Source organism: Mixophyes fleayi, chromosome 1, assembly GCF_038048845.1.
Source record: "Mixophyes fleayi isolate aMixFle1 chromosome 1, aMixFle1.hap1, whole genome shotgun sequence".
Taxonomy (NCBI): domain Eukaryota; kingdom Metazoa; phylum Chordata; class Amphibia; order Anura; family Limnodynastidae; genus Mixophyes; species Mixophyes fleayi.
In genome coordinates, this window is record NC_134402.1 from 447,013,647 (window position 1) to 447,037,025 (window position 23,379).

General features: G+C 43.6%; 1 protein-coding gene across 1 annotated transcript; it reads left to right on the forward strand.

The window, feature by feature from the left end:
* The first annotated feature begins 219 nt into the window (after positions 1-219).
* Positions 220-8,406, forward strand: ATP5F1A (ATP synthase F1 subunit alpha). The gene is made up of 12 exons (XM_075186205.1): positions 220-398; positions 1,383-1,461; positions 2,082-2,251; positions 2,772-2,945; positions 4,220-4,386; positions 5,413-5,561; positions 6,282-6,433; positions 6,695-6,919; positions 7,006-7,113; positions 7,274-7,418; positions 7,531-7,681; positions 8,180-8,406. The coding sequence occupies exons 1-12, from the start codon at positions 339-341 to the stop codon at positions 8,256-8,258; spliced, it is 1,659 nt and encodes a 552-aa protein (XP_075042306.1). The 5' UTR covers positions 220-338; the 3' UTR covers positions 8,259-8,406.
* Positions 8,407-23,379: the final 14,973 nt, after the last annotated feature.

A 23,379-nucleotide genomic window follows, 5' to 3' on the forward strand; every position in this document is an offset into this window, starting at 1 on the left:
GAGGAATGGGAGGTAGGAGGTGACCCCCGGGTATAAGGTATAGGAGGTAGGAGGTGATCCCCGGGTAACAGATATAGGAGGTGACCCCAGAGCTGCACGTGGACCTGTCACATGACGTCATGACCCTGCACTGACACTTCTGTATGCTGTGTGTGTGTGTGTGTGTGTGTGTGTGAATAAAGTTGTGTGTGAAGAAGCCGGGAGGGGGCGGAGCCTGGCGGGGGGCGGGAGTGACCTTCCCTTCACATCCCCGGAGCCGCAGCGCCATCTTCTCAGTCTGCGCGGAGAGGCGGACACGGGACACCCCGCTGTGCACAGACCGAACACCCGCAGGAATCATGCTGTCAGTCCGCGTAGCCGCCACCCTCGCCCGCTCCCTGCCCCGGCAGGCCGGCCTGGTACGTCCGGGACCCCCACCTTCTATCCGTCACCCCCCGGGTCCTTCTCGGGTGTCCTCTGCGGCCTGGTCTGACGGGCGGCCCCCGGCTCAGGGTGACAGCTGGCCGGGCACGGCGGGGGGAGGTGTGGGCTGGTGGTCCAGGAGAGATCGGGGATCTTATTTATAGCCTAGGCCCCGGATGTCCCGTGAAGGTCAATGCCGGCCGGAGCCCTGGTTCCCGCTGACAGGAGGCGGCTCCTGGGGGCCCCTAATAATCTCTCATCCTGCTTTATTAGGCCGGACCATGCTCCTTCCCCGGGTCTGCAGCCCCCGCCATGTGCATGGTGTCAGATAATGTGTCTGGGTGTAATATCCACGGAATACAGCCTGGGACTATTATTATTATTATTATTATTATTATTATTTCCATACAGTCTTTATATCTAATGTTTTTTTACTGCTATGTGATGATTGCAGTAGCTCGTTTTGGGTGCATGCTTTGTCTCCTTTATTATGTTTATTTATAATGACCCTACTAGTAAAGACAGTTTTTACTTAAGCTGTTATTTAAATGCATTTGAAGTTTGATGCATAATCCATGGCTGGGCCTATTTCTGTTGCTGTGAATGGTTATACTTCCTCCATGACGCCCTGCAGCCTCCTGCATTGGAAATGATTTGTCTATGTGGCTGGATGGTGCTGGTAACGTGTTCTCTGCTCTATGCCTTCAGGCAGACTAACTGGCTGTGTCAGTTAATGATGGGCTTGCTGGGCTCTGTAGTTATCTGTGGCCGGAGTGTCAGAAATCACACTAGTAAAACAAACCACCTTGAGACTTGTGAGGGCCTCATGTTGCTCTGAGTCTTTGTCCTTCAGGCCTCTCCTTGTTACGGTGCTTTATATGTAATGTGTTCATTGGTTGCTAGTTGAAGCAGTGTTTTAAAAGGTAGGGACTTTATTTTTCAGTTGCAGGGTTTGAATATCCCTATTTTTTTCTGCATAGGTGTCCAAAAAATCCCTTGGCGCAGCTTTTGTTGCTACCAGGAATATCCATGCGTCTGGCTCATGGCTTCAGAAGACCGGTAAGTGTCTCCAAGTGATCTGACATTGTCCTTTATGTACTCAATGAGATTTAAACTTCAGTGTGTCAGAAGACTTCTCTGGCCTGTCAAGGACATCTTCATAGGTTGTGACATTCTAGTGACTTTGAATGTATAATAACCTTTAGCCTGAAGTATTTAAACTTCAATTTATTCATCATCCTTGTCATAAATACTAGTTTGTGAGTGAATCATTTTGCAGCTAAATGTAGGGCAATTGTTGCAAGTTAACTGACCACCTCCTGTGACTTCTGATGTATGTACCCTTTCAAGATTGACTAAAGCTGTAATACTTGCTCTGTGAATTTCATTCATTCAATATTTTCCTCCTAGAAGAGTTCTGGAGCAAATACTTTTTTTTTTTTTTTTTGACATTAATATTTTAATGCAAATCTATGTCCCAACACGAGTAAATGGAGTCTGCACATGCTTCTAGTGTTGGATAAATATGAATTATTCCCATGGGGATATAGTGTTATGGATTGCATGCTAGTATGAGACTAGGCTAACATTGTTTAACATTTCAGTACCTTTGTAACTTAAAAGGTGACAGTTGCTGTGTTAACTCTGCTGTTTAATGCCTGTGATCTTGTTTATTTCAGGCACTGCTGAGGTGTCCTCCATTCTTGAGGAGCGTATCCTTGGTGCAGACCTCGGCGCTGACCTGCAGGAAACTGGCCGCGTGCTTTCCATTGGGGATGGTATTGCCCGTGTGTATGGTCTCAGGAACGTCCAGGCAGAGGAGATGGTGGAATTCTCTTCTGGGCTGAAGGTATGTCAGCAGTTTGTACTTGTATAAAGTTTGCCAGATACTTATGGGCCAATGTGGGATATCGTGTGATCTCAAGACTTTTTTCAGATCTTCATTTCTGTAAGAATACTTAAGCTCTAGGGAATCTAATCTAAAGCAACAATAAGTGTAATCTAGTTATGCAACAGAGCTTGTCATATTCCCCCTTTTTAATAAGGGATTGTTCAGTTTAACAATCTATTGTAGATTTGCTTTTTTAATGCTACTCTTGTAAAGCCAGCTAGGACTAGTAGTGATTTGTCCACTGCGAGAACCAGCTCACATGTCTGTTGAGACAAAGATGCAGAGTGTAGATCTGGCACTGTTGCCCATTGAAGTACTGGATACCTAGGGGAACATGGAGGGATGTATTGGGATGGGGGGGATTAAATGTGAACTTGGCTTAGTATGTTCAGCTTGTGTCTGTGTCAGAGCTTCGGTGAGTGCCGGCTGGTTGTAAACCAAATACACGTGTGCTTATCTCTTCAATCTTTAATACTAGGGTATGTCCTTGAACTTGGAACCAGACAATGTTGGTGTTGTGGTGTTCGGTAATGACAAACTCATCAAGGAGGGCGACATTGTGAAGAGAACCGGGGCCATTGTGGATGTACCTGTTGGTGAAGAGCTTCTTGGCCGTGTCGTGGATGCCCTGGGTAACGCTATTGATGGCAAGGTAAGCTTGTAATGTCCTATGGCTGCTGAAGGCGTTTGTCCTACTTCAGTCTCTTTCAAAGCAGATGGTTTAGTGTATGCGACACCGTCTACTCCACCCATTGAGGCATTAAACTGCACTTATTTATGCACATATACAGATGTCTTCATTGGGCAAGCTCATGGTGCACCATCAGAAATGTGACAACTATGTACAGTGTAAATGTCACCACCTGCATAGTCCACTGCAACATTTGTATCCCCTTCTTAGCCACTAGGCATCTGCCTGCGTTTAGGATTTGTGTGGACAGCTTTTCTGCATACTTATCAAGAGCCTCTAGAGGAGATCCCAAAAGGAAGCACCAGGGACATTTAGTAATTTGAATCTGTGTGACTTCACTAATTAAATCAGCTGCATCATCCCAGAACAAAGCAATATTGGGGCAAGACCACCAGATATGGAGAAATGATCCCCAGTTGCCACATCCCCGCCAACATGGGTCTGATGTGGTCCCGTATATTGTGTTCAGCTTAGTTGGGACAGGGTCCCGGTTTTCTTTAATCTGTAATCATCTGGGTAAAGTCTTTGCCTAAAACTGACCACCTAGGTCAGGCTTGGCTAACCTGTGGCACTCCAGGTGTTGTGATACTACAAGCCCCAGCATGCTTTGCCAATATATAGCAGCTTATTGCAACACCTGGAGTCCTACAGGTTAGCCAAGCCTGACCTAGGTCTTTCAGGTTTTCCCAATACATCTTAGACCTGTCTTGCCCTGGCTGTACATGTATTGTCCCAAGTCATTCAGAACATCCAGCATGTGACATGAGAACTTAGGTGCTATGTTTACAGTAACGTAAACAGAGGATGGCACACCACTTGTGTTGCTGCTAACAAGAACTTTACATAAGATATTTGTCCTTTGTATCATGTCTCATGCACTGAAGGCAGCCATCTTGTAAGCCAATAGTGCCATAAATGCAGCTTATTGATTTATTTATAGCCTTAATGCAGGTGCAGCCCAGGAAAATGTCTGCCTTCACTGAGTAGTGGACATGACAGGGTTGAAATGCTTGCATGTTACTATGAGTTGCCAGTGAGCACAACTAATGCAGGGCTTTTGTGTAGAAGCTGGATGCACACTGGTTATACTGACCAGGAGTCCTGCAGTGTTCTGGCTGCACTCCCAGAACATGGATTAAGCACTACAGCAGATATTTCAGTGTTTACTGGTCCTTTCTCAGATGTAATAGTGAGTTTAATATGTATAGTGTTCAATATCTATTGTTTTTTAATAGGGCCCACTTGGATCAAAAATCCGCAGAAGAGTCGGTCTGAAGGCCCCAGGTATCATCCCCCGTATCTCTGTGCGGGAGCCCATGCAGTCTGGGATCAAGGCTGTCGACAGTCTGGTGCCCATTGGCCGTGGGCAGCGTGAATTGATCATCGGTGACAGGCAGACTGGGTAAGACATGTTCAGTACACACTGTATAATGGTTGTCTGATCTTTTACTGTGTAGTATGAGTATTTCAAGTGATTTCACAACATGTGGCCCCCAAAACAACCGCATATGGCTATACATAGGAAAATTATGGCCATTATGGGGTCATCCACTATCTGGCTGCTTGTCATCCATTAAGGCTGGCCCTGTTGATTGACATGGTAATTCTGGCTGAGGTGCATTATTCTGTTGGACGTCATTAAACCCTTAGCACCCCCTGATGTCAATCTGTAGCACCAAGGGCCCCCCACAACAAAAAACTGTTCTGTACATTTATTTGGAAGTGGCTTTACCTCCTCCTGGCAGACTGTTATGGGTGGCCTCTGATCCCAGTTGTGTAGCTAGGAACCTTTAAGTGTTTTCCGAGACACTAACAGTAAGACATAGCATTCAGTATGAACACTGTTCTCAGTGCTGAAACGTGACTCTTCCAGGACTGCTGCCAGAGGGGTAAAAGGACTTCATCTGCTCTGTAGATGCAGTGCAGCAGAGACAATTTGTAACTGTGATCTAATATTGGCTAGCATTTGGTCATACTACAAATGACTTTGCATTGCTGAGGTATCGGGTCACACAATATTTATTAACCAAAACCCATAAACAAGGCACCAACTCCTCACCTTTTTTTTCCCACTAGACCCCACCTTAGTCCTACTATAGACTTCTGCACACTTGCAATTTCAGAATCCTTCTTTCAAAAAACAAAAACTTGTTCTTGGCTGTCTAATTTCACCAGAGCTTTTTGTGTAAAGAACATGCTAAGCATTGTGTACCTAGATTAAATGGGTAAAGAGCATCTGATTCTCATCTGAATAACCTAGAGAAAGCGTTATCGGAAACCTGAAAGGCATGTATCTTATACTAAATGACATCAGTGTTCAGCACCTCCATAGTAGATCAGGAATTTGCGTGTGTGTAGTATTCAATATATACAATCATGGTATATGAGATGATTCTCTTCTGATTATTTCGTATTGCACGTTTCATAGAAAAACAGCCATTGCAATTGATACAATTATCAACCAGAAGAGATTCAATGATGGGACTGAAGAGAAGAAGAAACTATACTGTATCTACGTTGCCATCGGTCAGAAGAGGTCCACCGTGGCTCAGCTGGTCAAGAGGCTGACTGACGCAGGTACAGCTTGCTTGGTTTTTATGGGGGTGAGGTGTTTGTTTGTTTTTATACCAACTAAGGAGTACTAGTGAAGTGGGCAGTAACAGATCTGGTTTCATTCCAGGTAGACTTACTTTAACAAAGGGTTACATGTTTCTACTAGTAAACCATTGTAAGTAGTATATCCCTGTCCAGTAACACACGACTGACTTTCAAACTTCCAGTGGGCACTTAATACTCGCTATAAACTTTAAATAACCCCATCCAATTATGCTGGATCTGTCCTTGAACTCAAAGGGGCATATTCAATTGTTGGCAGAAACGCCGAAAAGATCGTTATTACGGTAGTTTTCTCGCTGGATTTCAGCTCGCAGCTCCCTCAGCTGCGAGCTGAAATTCAGCTTACTATTACCATAATAACGGTAATAGTTTTAACGCCGCGGGGATATTCAACAATTGAATATGCCCCAAAGTGCACTATAAGGAGACATTAATAGCTAAATTGTAAATCTGTAAAGGGAATATTTCATGATTCAAGTGTATCTGTTGCTTAAATATCATTAATAAACGTGACTACGACTGGTGATTTCAGATGTGTTCTATGCTGTTGCACCGGTCACTGGTTCCCTTTGACGGTTTAAGCGATGTTGTGTTTTACAACTGCTATCACATTTATGTTCTAGTTATTTGCTATAAATAGACCCAATTATGTTGAAACATGGCTGTTTTCTCTTTGGGCAGATGCCATGAAATACACAATTGTGGTCTCTGCCACCGCCTCTGACGCTGCTCCCCTCCAGTACTTGGCCCCATACTCTGGCTGCTCCATGGGAGAATATTTCAGGGACAACGGAAAACACGCTCTCATCATTTATGATGACTTGTCCAAGCAGGTAAGTGTCTTCCTTTGACGTTCTGTAGATTGCGCTAATGATGTGGGCAAACGTTCATTTCAGCATTCTCGGATAGCAGGACTTGCCTACAGGGCTTTATATAGATAAATGCTCTTATCCAGAAATGGGCTGGAGAGGTCCTTAACACCAAAGCATTGTAGGTTTTCAGTGGTGTGCAGGAGTCTAAACGTAACTTAAACGAGACTTCCAAGAAAGAAACTGGAGCTTGTACTGTGTAATTACCCGATCCTGTCTCTCCAGGCTGTGGCCTACCGTCAGATGTCTCTGCTGCTGCGTCGTCCTCCTGGTCGTGAGGCCTACCCTGGTGATGTCTTCTACCTCCACTCCCGTCTGCTGGAGAGAGCCGCTAAGATGAACGATCAGTTTGGTGGAGGCTCCTTGACCGCTCTTCCTGTCATTGAAACTCAAGCTGGAGATGTGTCTGCTTACATCCCAACAAATGTGATCTCCATCACTGATGGGCAGGTAAGTGTCTACTAAAGCTTAGACTAGACTGAAGATGTTATGTACATGTATGTTGCAGGGGTTTAACTTGCCTTTCCCTCTTATAGATCTTCTTGGAGACTGAGCTGTTCTACAAGGGTATCCGGCCTGCTATCAATGTCGGTCTGTCTGTGTCCCGTGTCGGTTCTGCTGCTCAGACCAGAGCCATGAAGCAGGTAACGTTGAACTTGCTCGCTGCATGCAGGGGCTCGTTTGTTATGTTACTTGTAGTCATCTGGAGCTATTAGGATTTTGTATTGGTCTTTTGAAGTTATTTATCCAGCTGCTCTTGAACCCAAAAATCTCTGGATTAAGTACCGATGTTTCCAACCACAGGTGGCTGGTACCATGAAACTGGAGCTGGCGCAGTACCGTGAAGTAGCCGCTTTTGCCCAGTTCGGCTCTGATTTGGATGCTGCTACCCAGCAACTGTTGAACCGTGGTGTGCGCCTGACCGAGCTGCTCAAGCAAGGACAGTATGGTAAGCGCTAGGCCCCATCCAACGTACTCTGCAGAACGCGGCTTTACTCTAGCATTACGAGTGGTGGTTGAAGCTTAAGGTTGTACATCTGGATATCTGCGTTCTCTTCCAGTTCCCATGGCCATTGAAGAACAGGTAGCCGTCATCTACGCCGGTGTTAGAGGTCATCTGGACAAAATGGAACCAAGCAAGATCACAAGATTCGAGAGCACTTTCCTGGCTCACGTTAAAAGCCAACACCAGGACCTCCTTGCCAACATTAGGTATGTGGTTTTTGTTAACAAAAAATGTGGCTCATTTTGGCCATTGCAGTAACATGTTTAAGTGTACTGGGAACATGAGTACCTGGTTATGGGCACCTTTCTTTTAGAGGTTAAAGTGTCACCGTTTATGTTGGATATTTACACAATACTTAGTGAGAATTCTTTCCTTCTCAGTGACCCAATTGCATACATGTTGGTATACTACATCTACCAGTTGTATTTCATGCTGCTATAGGGTAATAAATTGTAGCCTAGTCAGTATAGAAAAATAATACTGGTCTTTAAACTGCTGATCAGTGTTACAATATGTATGTGAATATATATCACCTCTGTATAGTGCTCTTCTGACCTGTTCTCAGTGATGCCAGCTCGTAGACAAGAGGATTGTGAGTGTCTGCTGTAACACAGCCTTAGAATGCTGACAAGCTTAACACTATTGGATATGGAGTTTTAATGATTTTCTGTGTTCTGATTTGTAAATGGTTTTTCCTTCCTCAGAACTGAAGGGAAGATCTCAGAACAGATGGACGTGAAACTGAAAGAAATTGTAATAAATTTCCTGTCTACCTTTGAATAAACGGCCGCCAGTCTCTGAAGCCAGTCTGTGGATGTTGCTGTTCCCGTGTGTACCTGGTTCCATTTTCACTAAACTTATTGAAGCACTCGTGCTTTTAATGTACAGAAATTTCTCAATTGGAGAGTAAAAATGTTCCATGAAAACCTTACTGCAGTCTCCATGTCATTTATTGAACGAGTGCAGACCACGTTGTTACGTGGCTTTTATTCAACTAGCTTGCAAGCTGGGCGGAGAGGAATATTAACTTTGGTACGGATGTCCCTTTAAACCCCCCCCCTCCCCCCTTCCCTTCAGATTATAGCAGTTTAACCTGTACACAGTGATTAGGATGCCCACCACTGGTTCTGAGTATCCCCCATCCCCCCTCAATTTCATGTCTCCTGGAAGATCACGGCCATTGGGAGACATCTGCATTAAGTGCAGATATAAAAGCTAAACATAACTTATTTACTACCACTTGTGCTAAAAATAGACCATCTAAATTCATTCGTATTGGTAACAGTGTCGGCCTGTAAATCAGTAAACCAAAAAGTCTAATGGTGAACAACGATTAAGTTCTCCATATAACGGATATGTAATACACTGTTACATGTAACAGCTGTGATTAGAGACTATACTGTAAATGGAGTAATACCCCGTTGCTGCCAGAGGAAACTGATGTCTAATTTAGCCCTATAAGTTCCGTAGATATCACAAAGCCTCTAAATTTGGATAGAACAGTGTTTAGGAGACCACTGCCTGAAGCATCTTCATCCAAGAGGTCACTTTCTCTGTAGCAACAATATTCAAGGCTAATGGAACCCAGCATCGGTACCTGATCAGTGGAAATGGTCATTGATAAACAGCTGTGTTTGGTCAGTAGATGCTGGAAACTTACAGCTCAAGCCCATGTAGCATAGTGTGGTTAGAGCCAGGGTGCGGTTACTGCTGTACCAGGAGATGGTCCACGTGGGTTGGTTTGCGCACTGTATGTAGAATAAATTGGTACAAATAAACCAGGGCATGGATGTTAGTCCGGTAACCAGTAGTATATATACCAGAGCCATAGGTGGAAGACCTCTAATCATCACTTGTTCACACTCTGACTAAGCGTCAAGGACACCTGATTGAGCTTAAACACAGTAGTTGTAAAGTATATCTCACAAATGCTGATTGTGGCTGGATCACATAGAAAGTGCATTGCTGTGTTACTCCTGCCAACATGTATCAGAATCTGTGTAAAGGGAGCTCTGTTTTACCATGTGATGTATCATTCCATCTGTACTTTCAGAGGATCACTAGTACCTCAAACTAGTGTGTAAAGGTCAGGACTCTTGAGCAATAAACCATCACTGCTTGAAGATTCTGCCTGTGACTTACCTGCTGTATCCTGTGACCAACAGATAACAACTTACATTCTAATCCATTCCCCAGCAGACCTGTGTTAAACCCAGTGTCTCGACATTCTACCCGTGGCCCAGCAGTCCTTAACCTTAGTGAGTGGTCAGGAGGTACCATCCAGCCCACAGGAAAGAGGCGCTGCAGCAGCTATACCAGCCACGCAGAAGTAAGCAGTTCTGTGTGGTACAAAGAAGCCCAGTTGTGGCAGCTGAATTCTACAGCTATTGCACAGTTGACATTTGCAGTCGGTGAGTGTCCGCTGGCCACATGCTACCAGTAGGAGTGGTTGGTAACAGTCTTACTGACTGAGAAGGAAACCAAGATAACCTGTGCAGGAATAATATCCTTTCTTCCCCTAACACTCTGACTGGCAAAGTAAGCCTATCTGGTCCCGATGACTTGGCAAACCTAATTTTAATAGCATATGATGCATTAAATGTCCACATCAAATTGTCTGTAACTTAAGGAGTAATGCAACAATCCAGTTAATTGCGTTTCCTAGAGGTTCCTCCATGCCAGCAGTAACAAATGTGTTAACTGACTTACATGGATATACTGGTGAAAATACAATTAACAGAATTTTTGGAAAGAGTTGAATTTGGTAGGAAAGTATTGCAAGCTGTAGTTACCTCAATCCCATGGTGGATTTAACTGCATGGGTACAGACCCCACTAGCCACCCTGGAGGGACGGCAAACGAGGATTTTTACTGACTGTTTCTCCGTCATCCACTCTGGGGGACACTACTACCATGGGGTTGTATGAGGGCACATGGAGTTGGCACTTAAATAGTTAACGAAGTTTGCTGCTGACACCTCCCCTCTGCAACCCCACAGACCTCAGTTTTGTTTAAGTGCCCAAGGAGTTGTGCTGTGTCAGTATTGCTGTGCAGTACTTGCTGCTAGATTAGATTTTTATTTTCTTTGTTACTGACGTGTCAGTGAGATTAGGAGTGGATTAGTCTTATGTTTTGCACTGGTTCATTTACTTTTTAAATGGAATATAGATGTTTTGTCGCTATTCTCCTGCCGGCGCTGCCTCTGGCATAGAGCGCAGGGACTTTGTCTGAGGAGCAGCCATTTTCAGGAAAATACCAAGTCTCCCGGCGGGAGGCAGGACTTGAATTTTATATGGCCACAATCTGAGCACAGATTAAAAAGCTGCAACGCAGAAGAAACAAAGGAGACCTATGAAGAGCAAAAACCTCCAGGGTAGGATAATCATCCCCAAAGCAAAAGCCTCCAACGCGGGGAGTGTAACGAAGACCCCCCCCCCCCTCCCCTACACACTGATTGGTACACTCCAAAAGGGGGAAAATTCAGCTGAAGTTTACCTCAGAGGACTCCTGACTGATATAATGGAGAATCAAACTGCTGCTGACATCACTTCATTGAAGAAGCAATGGCAGCTAAGTATCCTAGTGAGCCTAAGTCAGCAGAGTTATATGTATGTATAGAAAGGGCATATTCAATTAGCTTTCCGGTTCACGGGATCGCGTGGGAACGGCCCGCGAAGTCAATCCACGGTACCGCAATAACGTGGATTTTCGTTCGCAGACCCATAGGGTTGCGTACGAAAATCCGCGTAATTGCGGGACCGTATTACCGGCAATACTGCGCATGTTTCGCGGTAATGCGCGTTACCGCAAACCGGAAAGCTAATTGAATATGCCCCATAGGGTTATAACTAGACTCTATCTGCACTTAGATGAACTTTCACAATATCTTCCAGTTTTACATTATTACCACAGATATTTATATTACTATTTTGAGGCTGTAAACCAGAGTCAGAACTAGTAATTATTTTACTGTACTTTTCTCTGTGAAAGTTGCCTAATTTGTATTTCTTTAAAAAAAATAAAAAAAAAGATAATGTAGATAAGAGTAAGAATACTTGTACAGAATTTTATAGCTGTTAACAATGTTCTGTCAAATTATCTGTCAGGCAAAAAGTCCAGGGGGCTGTTTGTGCTCAGTGTGACCCTGTCCTCAGCAGCTAAGTACTGGATAATAACTAGTTAATGAGGTTCCTTCTGGTAATATAGAGAATACTGGCTATGTACAACACAAGGACAGTTGCAAACTGGTAGAGATGCTTACTCCAAAAGACGTCCAAATCACAAGATCTCCAAAAAATAAAATCATAATCGCAGGACGGAACCTTCCACTCCTCGAAACTGCCGGGGTAGGGGGTCACCTACAATTATTCAAATATTAGTGGACGGGGTCCACCTGAGAGATTTGGATCTTGGGGATCATGTCCAGAGCGGCAGAAACCAACCAAGGGGCTAAACCAACATCTATGAATTGACACGTGTCGGATGGGGTCAGTCCTTTGTTTTTACATTAGGAAGCTCCCATTATAAATTTAGGGTATTCCCCTTTTGGCTTTCCACAGCCCAGCGAGTTTTCACAAAGATTATTGCATTAATGGCAGCATGTTTGCATGCCTTGGGAGTGAACATTCCACATTTGGACTATTTTCGCCTCAAATCCTTATCAGGTCCTTTTCTATATTGAGTACTAGCGATAGAGATGACCGCACTAAGTGGGTTATTAGAACAAACAGTACTTAACCCCAATGTCATTAATAATGTATTTTCAGAATTAATTGCTTATGTCTGGAGGGTGCTCCCTTATACTTATATATTTGAATAGAGGGCAGAAGAAGAAAGGGTATATATAGAGGCACTCCGGGGTATAAAATTAAAATAACATTTTATTAATATACATTAAAAATATTGATTCATACAACTAGCGAAATATAAATAAAAACATGTGCGTTTGCTGTGCTTCTCATGTACTGCTGATTTTCATATCTATAGCTAGATATCTATGCACCAATCCATTTCTTAAACCAAGCTCAGTTTTAGCAATGATAGTTTAGGTTTCAATCACGCTAGCTATCGCACATATATGATATAGACCTCCCAGATATGTTACAGATTCAATAAGGGGGCAATATTAAGCTAGCGAATGGCACTTGTATTTGTGTCCTATCTATGTTGTTTGCGATATAACAACATATTGATACCATCTGATTAGAGTCACGATAATTCAATTAGCTGGTCTTCTGCAAATAGAATACTCCAGTATATATCTGACTAGCCCTAAGAGCATTACACCTATGTTTGAATAATGAATGACTGCTGAACGAGTCTAGTTGGGAAGTAGAATCTCAATATATACTAACTGATATCAGATGCACACAGCTTAATCGCCGCTCTAATAACTTAGTGAGCGACCCTGTCTTCTACATTATTCAGGTAGTTTCTGTAACTCATTACCGTCTTTTACTTTATAAATAAATGTGTTATCAAGCACTATTACATTGACATTATCGGTAAATGAGTGACTTAAACAGTTACATACTAATCAGCAGAATAATACTTTAATTAGAACACCAATTGAACACTAATTATCCAATATAAAGAAATAGCGTGAGAACACAATGATTTTGCAGCTAGATCTGCATTTTATTTTCACTTTGCACATGTTTTTATTTATATTTCGCTAGTTGTATGAATCAATATTTTTAATGTATATTAATAAAATGTTATTTTAATTTTATACCCCGGAGTGCCTCTACATATACCCTTTCTTCTTCTGCCCCCTTTTCTATATTGGCATCTTACCCTGACTATTCGAATTCAGGAGCAACATGGTTGGATAATCAATTATTCCACATCCTAGTTGATGCCCTCGCATCAACTGGGTGAGATTTCTAGGATTAATAATGGACACCACTTTTCAGAAGACCTGTTTCTAGAACCTTCTCTACAGATCCCTACAACTCTCTGTACGGTTGATTAATCTGGAGTCACCCTTGTCTTTCCATGCGCTTGGACCTGGGGATTCTAGGGTTGATGGCATCGACATTCAAAACCCTTCCATACGGTCGTGGAAATCCACTCTTGTACATTCCAGTGGAATCTACTAAGACAATGGTCGGCTCCCCCTTATTTCATCTGGAGACCCAACGAATCGGACTCTCCAGGGAGACTCGTCAACCTCTGAAATGGTGGTTGGTTCAAGAACTTCTGATGATGGGCCGATCTCTTCTCCTGTGATGTTGGATTCTGGTGACCACAGATGCCAGTCTGAAGGGCTGGGGAGCTGTTGCTCTCCAGCTTCGTCTCCAGGGTCTATATTCTTTCAGCGCTGGTTGGCTTTACCCCCTGACATTCGTACTTTCTTTCAGAGGGTGATTCATGTTTAGCCACCGAACATTCCTTCGTTGGCCCCATGGGATTTTAACCTGGTTATTGAGGTTCTTCAGCACCCTCCATTTAAACCCCTGGTGTCGGCTGATCTGTGTTTCTTGACGTGGAAGGTAGTGTTTTTTTCAAGCCATTGGAATCTACTCAACGTGTGTCGGAGCTTGGAGCCTTGTCCTGTAGGGTTCCTTATCTGGTGTTCCATGAGGATAGGGTGGTTCATAGGACCAAACCTACTTTCTTGCCTAGGATGGTTCCGGCCTTTAGAGAAGGGATTGCTCCTTCTGGACCTTCTTCCTCTGTTAGTCTGAACGTGGTCCGGGTTTTATGGGTTTAAGTGGACAGGATTTCTGCTGGTTGCAGGTCTGACTTTTTGTGTTTTTGTTCTTGTTTTTGTTCTTGTTCTTTACGATTCTCGTAAAAGAGGTTGGTCAGCCATCAAGCAGACCATTGCTCATCAGATTAGGTCTATGATTAAGCTTGCTTATGTGTGTAGAAATCTGTGCCTCAGGTTCTCACAGCGCACTCTCTCCGTGCGGAGGGGGCTTCTTGGGCTGCTTGCCAAGGAGCATCTACAGAGCAGCTGTGTAGGGCGGCGACCGGGTCCTCAGTTCATACCTTTACAAAGTTTTGCCAGTTCAACGTTTTTGCGTCTGTGTTCCTGTATTTCGGCCGCAGTGTTTTGCGGGCTGGTAGACCAGAGCATTCCCTCTCTTAGGGGCTACTGTAGAAGGGTCCCCATGGTAGCAGTGTCCCCCAGATGGAATTGGAGAAAGATTTAACGTAAGTACAAAAATCTCTTGACTCCATTGGGGGCCACTGTGAGACAGTGGGCTATAGTAGGTGGACTAGGAGTTTAGACACTTATCAACTTGTTGAATATACACTCCGCCCTTACTGTGCCCCTCCTCTGACAGGAAGCTCAGTTTTTAAGTGCCCTAGGAGCTTTGCATTTGTATGGGCTCCTGCCCATGCTATGGATGGATAGATTATCATGTTTTTATTTTCTCCCTTTTAGGGTGTCAGCGCGGGAACAGTGTTAAGACCCAGGGAGTAAATAGCCTGTCTGCTTCCTTCACGATGGGTCCCTGCATGTGGGTGGGCAGCCTGTCGGCTCCACTCACACAATTGCCTGCAGGTGAGCGGTACGCACCTTCCCCTAGTAACGAGCATTGGGTGATGGCAAGAAGAAGTCTTCTTCAGCTGTTTACCACAGGGTATGGAAGGTATACATCCTCTGGTGTGAATCTCACGGCTTTCACACTTCCCGTTTTAGTCTTTCCCATTTGCTTTCATTTTATGCAGGTGGGATTGGACAAGGGACTACATCTTGGTTCTCTCAAGGTGCAGGTCTCTGCACTTTCCATATACTTTCAGTGGCGGCTGGCAGTTTTTAGGAACGTGCAGACTTTTCTTTAGGCAGTTTTACACGTTCAGCCCCCCTTTGTCCATCTGGTGGAACCATGGGATCTCAATCTCGTGCTGAGAGCTCTCACTAAGGACCCCTTTGAGCTGTTTCATTCTGTGGATTTACGTCATGTTACCTGGAAGACTGTGTTCCTTTTATAGCCATCGCCTCCGCTCGCTGAGTATTGGAGCTGGGAGCACTAAACTGCAATCCTCCCTTCTTGGTCTTTCATGAGGATAGGGCGGTGCTCCACACTAAACCTTCCTTTGTTCCGAAAGTAGTGTCCAGGTTCCATTTGAATCAAGAGATTGTAGTTCCAGCATTCCGTTGTCCTTCAACATCTTCAAGACTTTATCTTTGGATGTGGTCTGTGCCCTTCGGACTTATGCTAATCGCACTGCTCCTGTCCGCAGGACGAACAAACTTTTTATTGTATATGATGTGCATAAGAGGGGTTGGCCTGCCTCAAAGCAATCCAATGCTCGTTTGATTACATCCACCATTCAGTCTTGCCCTGTGCTGGTGACTTTGCAGACTCATTCCAACAGGGCGGTTGGCGCAGCGTCACGATTCTTTGGCGTAGCAGTTGTGCCGTGCGGCATCATGGTTGTCTATCTATACTTTCTCTAAATTTTACAGGGTAAAAAGGGAAAAGAGGATTTTTGCAAAATCTGTTTCTCTGACTCCACTGCGCACCCTTCCCTTGCTCTGTATTCAGTTCTGTTAAAGTTACATTGTTCCTGATTTTGCCTGGTTGGCTTTTCTTCTCTGCAGGCTGCCCACCCTCATGCAGGGACCCAGTGTGAAGAAAGTAGACAGGTTATTCACTCCCTTGGTCTTAACACGGTTCTTGCGCTGACAAACATGAAAATCTATTCCTATTTATAGTATGGGCAGGAGTCCATACAAATGCCCACCTACTAAGGCACTTAACAAAAACTGAGCTACCTGTCAGGAGGAGCATAGTAGGGGGGAGTGCAGCGGCCAGCTGGGCTGGGGAGCAGGGGTGCACCTGTCTCCCAGGCCGGTCCCATAGTGGGCTACTTTGGTTTGGGTCACTGGACCACCTGCAATTTTTTTTCTTTTAAAATGTTCCTAATAGGCTGCTGAGTCGAGTTTTGTCCTCCAGGCTAAAACTGCCCTCCCCTGAAGGAGTGTATATTCAACAAGTTGATAAAGGCCTAAACTCCTAGTCCACCAACTATACCCCACTGACTTGCAGTGGCCCCCAATGGAGTCAGAGAAACAGATTTTACGGTGAGTAAACATCCTCTTTTGCATTTCCACGAGAGTGGTTAATGGGTCTGTACCCATGCAGTTAAATCCACTATGGAATTGGGGTAGCTACAGCTTGCAATACTTTCTTACCAAATTCAACTCTTCCCAAAACTGCTGTTGAGCCTATATTGTTTAGCAAAAGTAGACATGGAGTTCCTTCCTGGTGCTTTAAATTGTTCCTGATGGTGCTAAAGCTTTTTCTGCCCACAAAGGAAAGAAGACCCCCAATTTCAGTGGGCATTCAAGATACCTGCTGGCTGTTTCCTCTTGTTTTAACAATGCCATTTCTAAGCCAACTTGCTATATTGATTATTAGTTCTTAAAACAACCTTTGCTATCATTTATATATAAGGAGCCACCAAACTGCAGACAGAACATGAAATGCACATGGAAACAGATCGAGGACATACAAGGTTTATGGGGAAGGTGCAGAAATGAGGTGTGTGTGTGTATTATAGAGCTGTTTGTGAGCGCTAACAATATAGAGGGAGAGGGCAGAATGGTAGCTGGTAGTACCCAGGAGCAGTAGTATCAGGGGGTAAAGGCTATAGCAATGAAGTGGATTTTGAGAGAGCTCTTGAAAGGTTGATGGTTGGGGGGAGTCTGGTCAGGCAGGGGTGGTGACAAGCTTGGGACGTGGGAGTGACAGGACAGTTGCAGCTCAGAGGCAGGAAGTGTTGGCGAGGGCTTCGAAGGTTGGGGTGAGCGGCTTGAATTGGAATCTGGACGCTATAAGGAACCAGTGTAGGGATTTGAAGAGCAGTGTGTTGAGCAAGAGAGATCAATCTTGCTGTGTGGCATTAAGGATGGATTGGAGAAGGGATCGGTGATGCCAGATAGAAGGTTGCAGTAATCAAGGCCGACGATAATGGTTTTGGTACTGTCCTTAGTGAGAATAGAGTATATGCTAACAATGTTTCTTATGAGGAGGTGACAAGTCAATACAAGGGATTGGATGTATGAAGTGAAGGGTAACGCAAAGGTTGTGGGTATGGTAAATTGGGGCGAGTCGGATGACAATGAGGGAGACTAAAGGGGTAATAACGGAAGAAGGGAGACTGATGCACATGTTAAACTTTAAGTAGCATCTTGTAGTTTATACAATGTAAGTCCCAGCTTTCTTGCACCCCCATTTCTAGTTCTTTACATTAATTTCAACTTTTAAGGTGCGTCCTATGGTTGCTGATGCTTGGGGAGAATTTGCCTATAAAAGCTGTGTGTTGATAAGCTTCAACCCAGATAAAAAGCCTAACAAGGATCATGTTAGGACTGGCCAAAATCGGAAGACTTTGGCGTGACTTGATCAACGTAAAATATTTTGCAATATATGGAACTAACATTTCCTTTTTTTAAATACATTGACAATGTTCATTCCTTAGAACAAACCAGCACCAATGTTTAAGGACCGTTGAATGAAAAATTCAAAAGTAGTTGGAGCAGTATTAATTGTGTATTTGCTGAGTGCAAAGAATTCATGTTTTTTTGGTAATATAAAAATCTATGTTTAAAAGGGCTTTTGGCACCATCGAGCATGAGACATACCAATCCGCCTAGCTGAAGTAATTCTCCTAAGAAAAGAACTTTTACTGTTGCCCATATAAGAGGAAACTCCTCTAGGGGTTCAAACAGATCCAGTCAGAGGACTAAATGCAAATACCACAGGTCTCCTGAGATTTAATGGTTGTGAGGAATCTAGCAGTAAATTTTATCTTGTGCCGGATTCACGTCTAGGATGGAGTTTAGTGCAAAATCCTGAACCTTGAAGAGAAGTGATCACCAAATCTTTCTCTAGCTCATCTTGTACTTGAACTTCTAAAACCAAAGCTCTCTGTGCTAATCTCATGGCACCAAAAAGTAAGAAAACTTTTTCCAAATTCTACTATAACACACTTTAGTGGTGGGCTTCCTGGCTTTTAGCTGAGTATCAATGACCCCCTCAGAGAAACTATGACTTTGTAAATGTACCCTTTCAATCTCCATACACTCGGACATAAATTGTGGGATTGTGGTCAACTTACCGGACCTGGTAAAAGATAGCCTCGTCCAATAAGCAGTGCCATGGACTCTTCTTTATAGTTAGCGTCTGAGGAAAACCATGCCCTCCTTGGCATGAAAGGTTACACTGCAACCACTTCTGCTTTGGTTCTCTTTAAAAGTATCAGGCGGAGAAAAGACATATCACAGTGTGACCTCCCAGGTCCCTATCAGCAGGTCCACTATCTCCACTGCTGGACACTTTCTTCTTGACAAGAACCTGACTACCTTTCTATTTGCCTCTGTGGCTGTGTAATCTGTCTGGAGTTGCCCAAACCCAAAAGCTAATAAACTTAAAATAACTTCCTGTTACAGCTCCCATTCCCTCGGATGTATTTTGTTCTTGCTCTCAAGGTCTGCTGTGAAGAACGTTTGCTCCCTTATTCATCATTCACCAACTTTTTTCTACCTACCTGGTGTTTGATGGAAGACGACGGTGTCCATGTTGTCTGAATTTGAAGGTGACTGTGAGCAATCTGTGAGAGAATTGCTGGAATTCCCTGCCAGACTGACGTATTTTCCAGGAAATTTCTGCGTCTATTTTTTCTATCTTTTGTTGAGTCAGACGGACTGACAACTGCTTGGAGTCTGTCACTTGTGGTCTTGTCGTGGATTGGACTTGATGATCTCTTTCCTAGTTGATAATCGATCCAGGATTTTAGGGAGTTAGAATGACTTGTTCTGGTGAAACAGCTGTGAGTTGCCTTCTACTAGAATGTCATATAGATAAGGATATAGCTGGATACCTGTTAATCTCATAAGATATAATTACCTAGACTTTGGTAAATGGGAGAGGGGCTGCGAAAAGCTGAAAAGGCAGTTCACAATGGAATATAGAGGTAAGCGTGCTTTAAATCTATGAAATCCCCTGGCTTTATTGCTGCTAGGACAGACGTCAGGGAGCCCATATGAAACTTTTATGCCTTGATAAAACTATTGATGTATCTGAAATCCAGGATTTATTTTCTGTACACATCTTGGTTAAAAAAGTAAATGGGGATAAATTTCTATCCCTCTTTCTGCATTGCAGAGAATTTTATTTCCCCTTTTATTGTCTACCCATTTTGCTTCTGAACGTTCCCATTTTTGCCCCTATTCAGTTTCAGAACGCTTTGCTGTCCCTGCAAGTAGGCAGTCTAATTAAAGAGCTCATCTCTTTTTATTCCATTAACCTCATTAATTTGGGTCTTCCCTGAATTCAACACTCTCTAGTATTGGATTGGAACTCAGCACATATTTCAGCTTACTTACTGGCTTCCATAAAGTCGCTCGCCCCGTGCCAGTTGTTGGTGTCTACCACCTTGTGCAACCTGCTTCTACCTCCAGTGTGCCATTTACCAAGGTGGTTTTTTTGCAAACGTAGAACGGAGGAATTACCGACACATCGAGACTGGGACTGTCCCAATGAACGTCTTCCTGACAAAACTCCTCACTGTACAGTGTACTCTCCCTCTCTTAAAGACCCTAGTGATGTCTGACTACATCAAGGACAATTTGGAAAAAGGATTCATTTCCAAAACTGGGACAAGTTTCGTCTTTGTTAAAAAGAAAAATGTAGGTCTGCGCCCTTGTATAGATTATTGTGGACACAATGCCAGAATGGTGAAGAACCATTACCCGCACTCTGAGGTATTCGATCGCTTCCAAGGGGCTTCTATTTTCACCAGATTGAACCTCTGTGGTGCATAGAACTTGGTCTATATAAGGAATCGGGGTTCCTTATATGGGTTATGCAGCACCGAAACTGTTTTACAAAATATCATTAATTACATTTTATCGAGATTTGCTCCATCATACTTCTCCTTTAAACTTCTACCCACTGAAGGAACTAAGCTATAGCAGACAAGGAATAGTTGTCTGAAGAATGGAGACACCTCTTAGAGTGGGTAATGTTTTTGGTCACGGTCTACACAGGTCATAAGAGCCTAATGCCGTACTTCCCGACAGGCAAGGTGGTCATTATACTTTTGTTGTTTTACTTAGGTGATAACCTTCTGATCTGGCTTTAAAAATCATAAAGAAGATACTGTGACCCGATCATTGGACTCTTTGGACAATGAGGTCTCTTATGAAAAGTGTCCTACACTGGATCCCATATGTGGTCTAACTGCCACAGTGACCAATCTCGTCCTTCCTCCTCCGGGGAAGACTCTTATTTAAAAAAAATAATTAGGCCAAGATTACTGCGTTGCGCTAATTTTTTCTCTGCTACCCAGGAGTCAGGAAGACCTAAGAGCTTCTCTCCAGAGACTTCATGTGACCTTGACTCTGCGGCCACATAGAGTCCTCTTCTGGTAGGTTCCGGTGCTCCAGCAGTTGGTCAGCCTTCTTGATCCCGTCTTATGCCTTTTTTTAAATCGATGATGACCAAAACGGGAACCAGGTTCCACTTCAAAAATACTAATGCCCAGAGTGAACCTGGTGTTAAAGACATTGAGCAACACTTATCAGTCAGTACTCTAATGCCACCCCTAGATGGCGATAAAGGTAACCTTTTCAGAGCCTTGTAAATAAGTCCATTTCGTCATCTCCATAGAGTACTATGGCGATGGCTATTGCAATATCCAATCTCTCCAGTGTTAAAGCATTAGGTCCTATACTCTATCTTGCTACAACCCTGCAAAAACTGTGTTTTTTCAGAAATAGGCCCCTAAATAATATAGATGTGGATAATCAATTTGGAAGGTCTGAAACTGGACAGATATCTTTGCCCCTTCTAGTTTTGTGAAAAGGCTACCTTGCCTCTGGCCAAGGGCAGGAGGATAGCTGGGTGGTAATCTGCTCAATTTGCACAACATTGTTTTTATTTGTTTATTGTTAGCATTTTAATAGTTAATTAATTGTATATTATACAGGTTAACCATGGGCTCAGTTAGAACTGAATTGCTCCCCATGTATATATTTTATACAAGTTAACCCATGCATGATACTCATGCATTCTAGTCAAATCAAGCTACTTAAGGTGTTAAAAAGGTTCTTGTCATGCATTTGGGCCATAGCCCAGGCCTCAACCACCAACCACTCCCCACTGTTACCCCCGGCAACCACCAACCACTCCCCACTGTCACCCCCAGCAACCACCAACCACTCCCCACTGTCACCCCCGGCAACCACCAACCACTCCCAACTGTCACTTCTCCTTCAAGAAATATATATATATTTTTTTAAAATCTTTATAAACACTTTTAACAATTACCAAATTAAATTAACAAATTAAAAACATCTTAGTATACCAAATTTCAGCCCTTTCTGAATTTTTTTGCCCACACACACACTAAGAATTTAGTAGGTCAGTGTATAACTCCGCCCAGCAGGTGGCGCTGCAGCTTGGTTTTATTTTACACGCACACACACGCCACTAGACATTTATATTATAGATAGATAGAATGCAATGAGTGATAGAACCACGAAAAGCTAGAGGTCTATGGGGCAAGTGGATAAGAGGCAGTACAGATAGGGGGCCTTGCAGTAAATGACCCCCCCTTCCCAAATGAGCGGTAAAGAAGAGCAGCATCTGGTATTAATCGGGATCTCTGGAAGATCAGGTTGTAGGATGACTATGATTTGACGATGTGCGCTGGTATAGACCAATTAGCGCAATTGGACACCATAGGATTTAGTTGTTTGACCTGGACAACAAAACTGGATATTTTAAATTTGGTTACACGCATGCGTTGAGCCATTAGATTTTCCAGTGTATGGGAAACACCCAGAACGAGTGGCTTTACTTCATGATAGTTAAAAGGGTATTATTATATTTCAGAAAATACATTAATATGTACACAAATGATTCCATCTTATCTTCCTCTGAAGTATGGCTGACCTGCACATTAAATTTTAGAAAATCATCATCATTTGTTTATTTATAAGACGCACAGATTCTACAGCGCTGTACAGCAATGTTACATCAGTACCAAACATCATAAATACAGTAATAATACATAAATACAATAATGCATATCTCAGATAATACATATGTGCAAATTTGCATAAAACAAATACAGCAATACATGTAGCTAACATAGCAAAGAGCACAATACAGTATACTATATGCAGCGAACAATGTAACAGCGACATACAGAAAGGAGACAAGGGGTAGTGAGGACCCTGCTCCTGAGAGCTTACATTTTATGGGAAAGGGAGAGGCAGATGGCAAAGCAAGCGTTTACAGGGGAAAGGCGAGCAAACGGAGGTGGGTTTTTAGGGAGAGTTTGAAGGATTTAGGATTGGGGGATATTCTTGTAGAGTGAGGTTCCAGTGGTAAGCTTGGACCTTGGAGTGAGAGGAGGTGACAAGCAGGAAGGAGAGCCATAAGTCCATGGTGGAGCGTAGGGATCGAGCAGGGGTTTGTCTTGAGATAAGTACAGTGAGGTAGGGAGGGTGGCATTGTGGTGGGCTTTATAGGTGAGGCTGAAGAGCTTGAACTGAATTCGGAAGGCAGTGGGAAGCCAGTGGAGGGATTTGCAGAGGGGCTCAGCAGGTGGGGAGCGTCAGGAGAGAAAGACTAGTCTGGCCGTAGTGTTTATGTTGGACTGAAGGGGGGCCAATCAGAAAGTTACAGTAGTCGAGGTGGGAAATGCTGAGGAAGTGAACCAGGGTTTTAGTTACATCCAGAGTGAGGTTGGGAGGAGATTTTTGCAATATTGCGGAGAAGGAAGTGAAAGGACTGAGGAAGGGCCTTAATGTGAGGAGAGAAACTAAGGGCAGAGTAGAAAATCACACCCAAGCAACGGGCATGGATTGACCGTTTTTGATTGACAGCTGACAATTGGCAATAAAAATAACTAAACTCATTTAAATGTAACA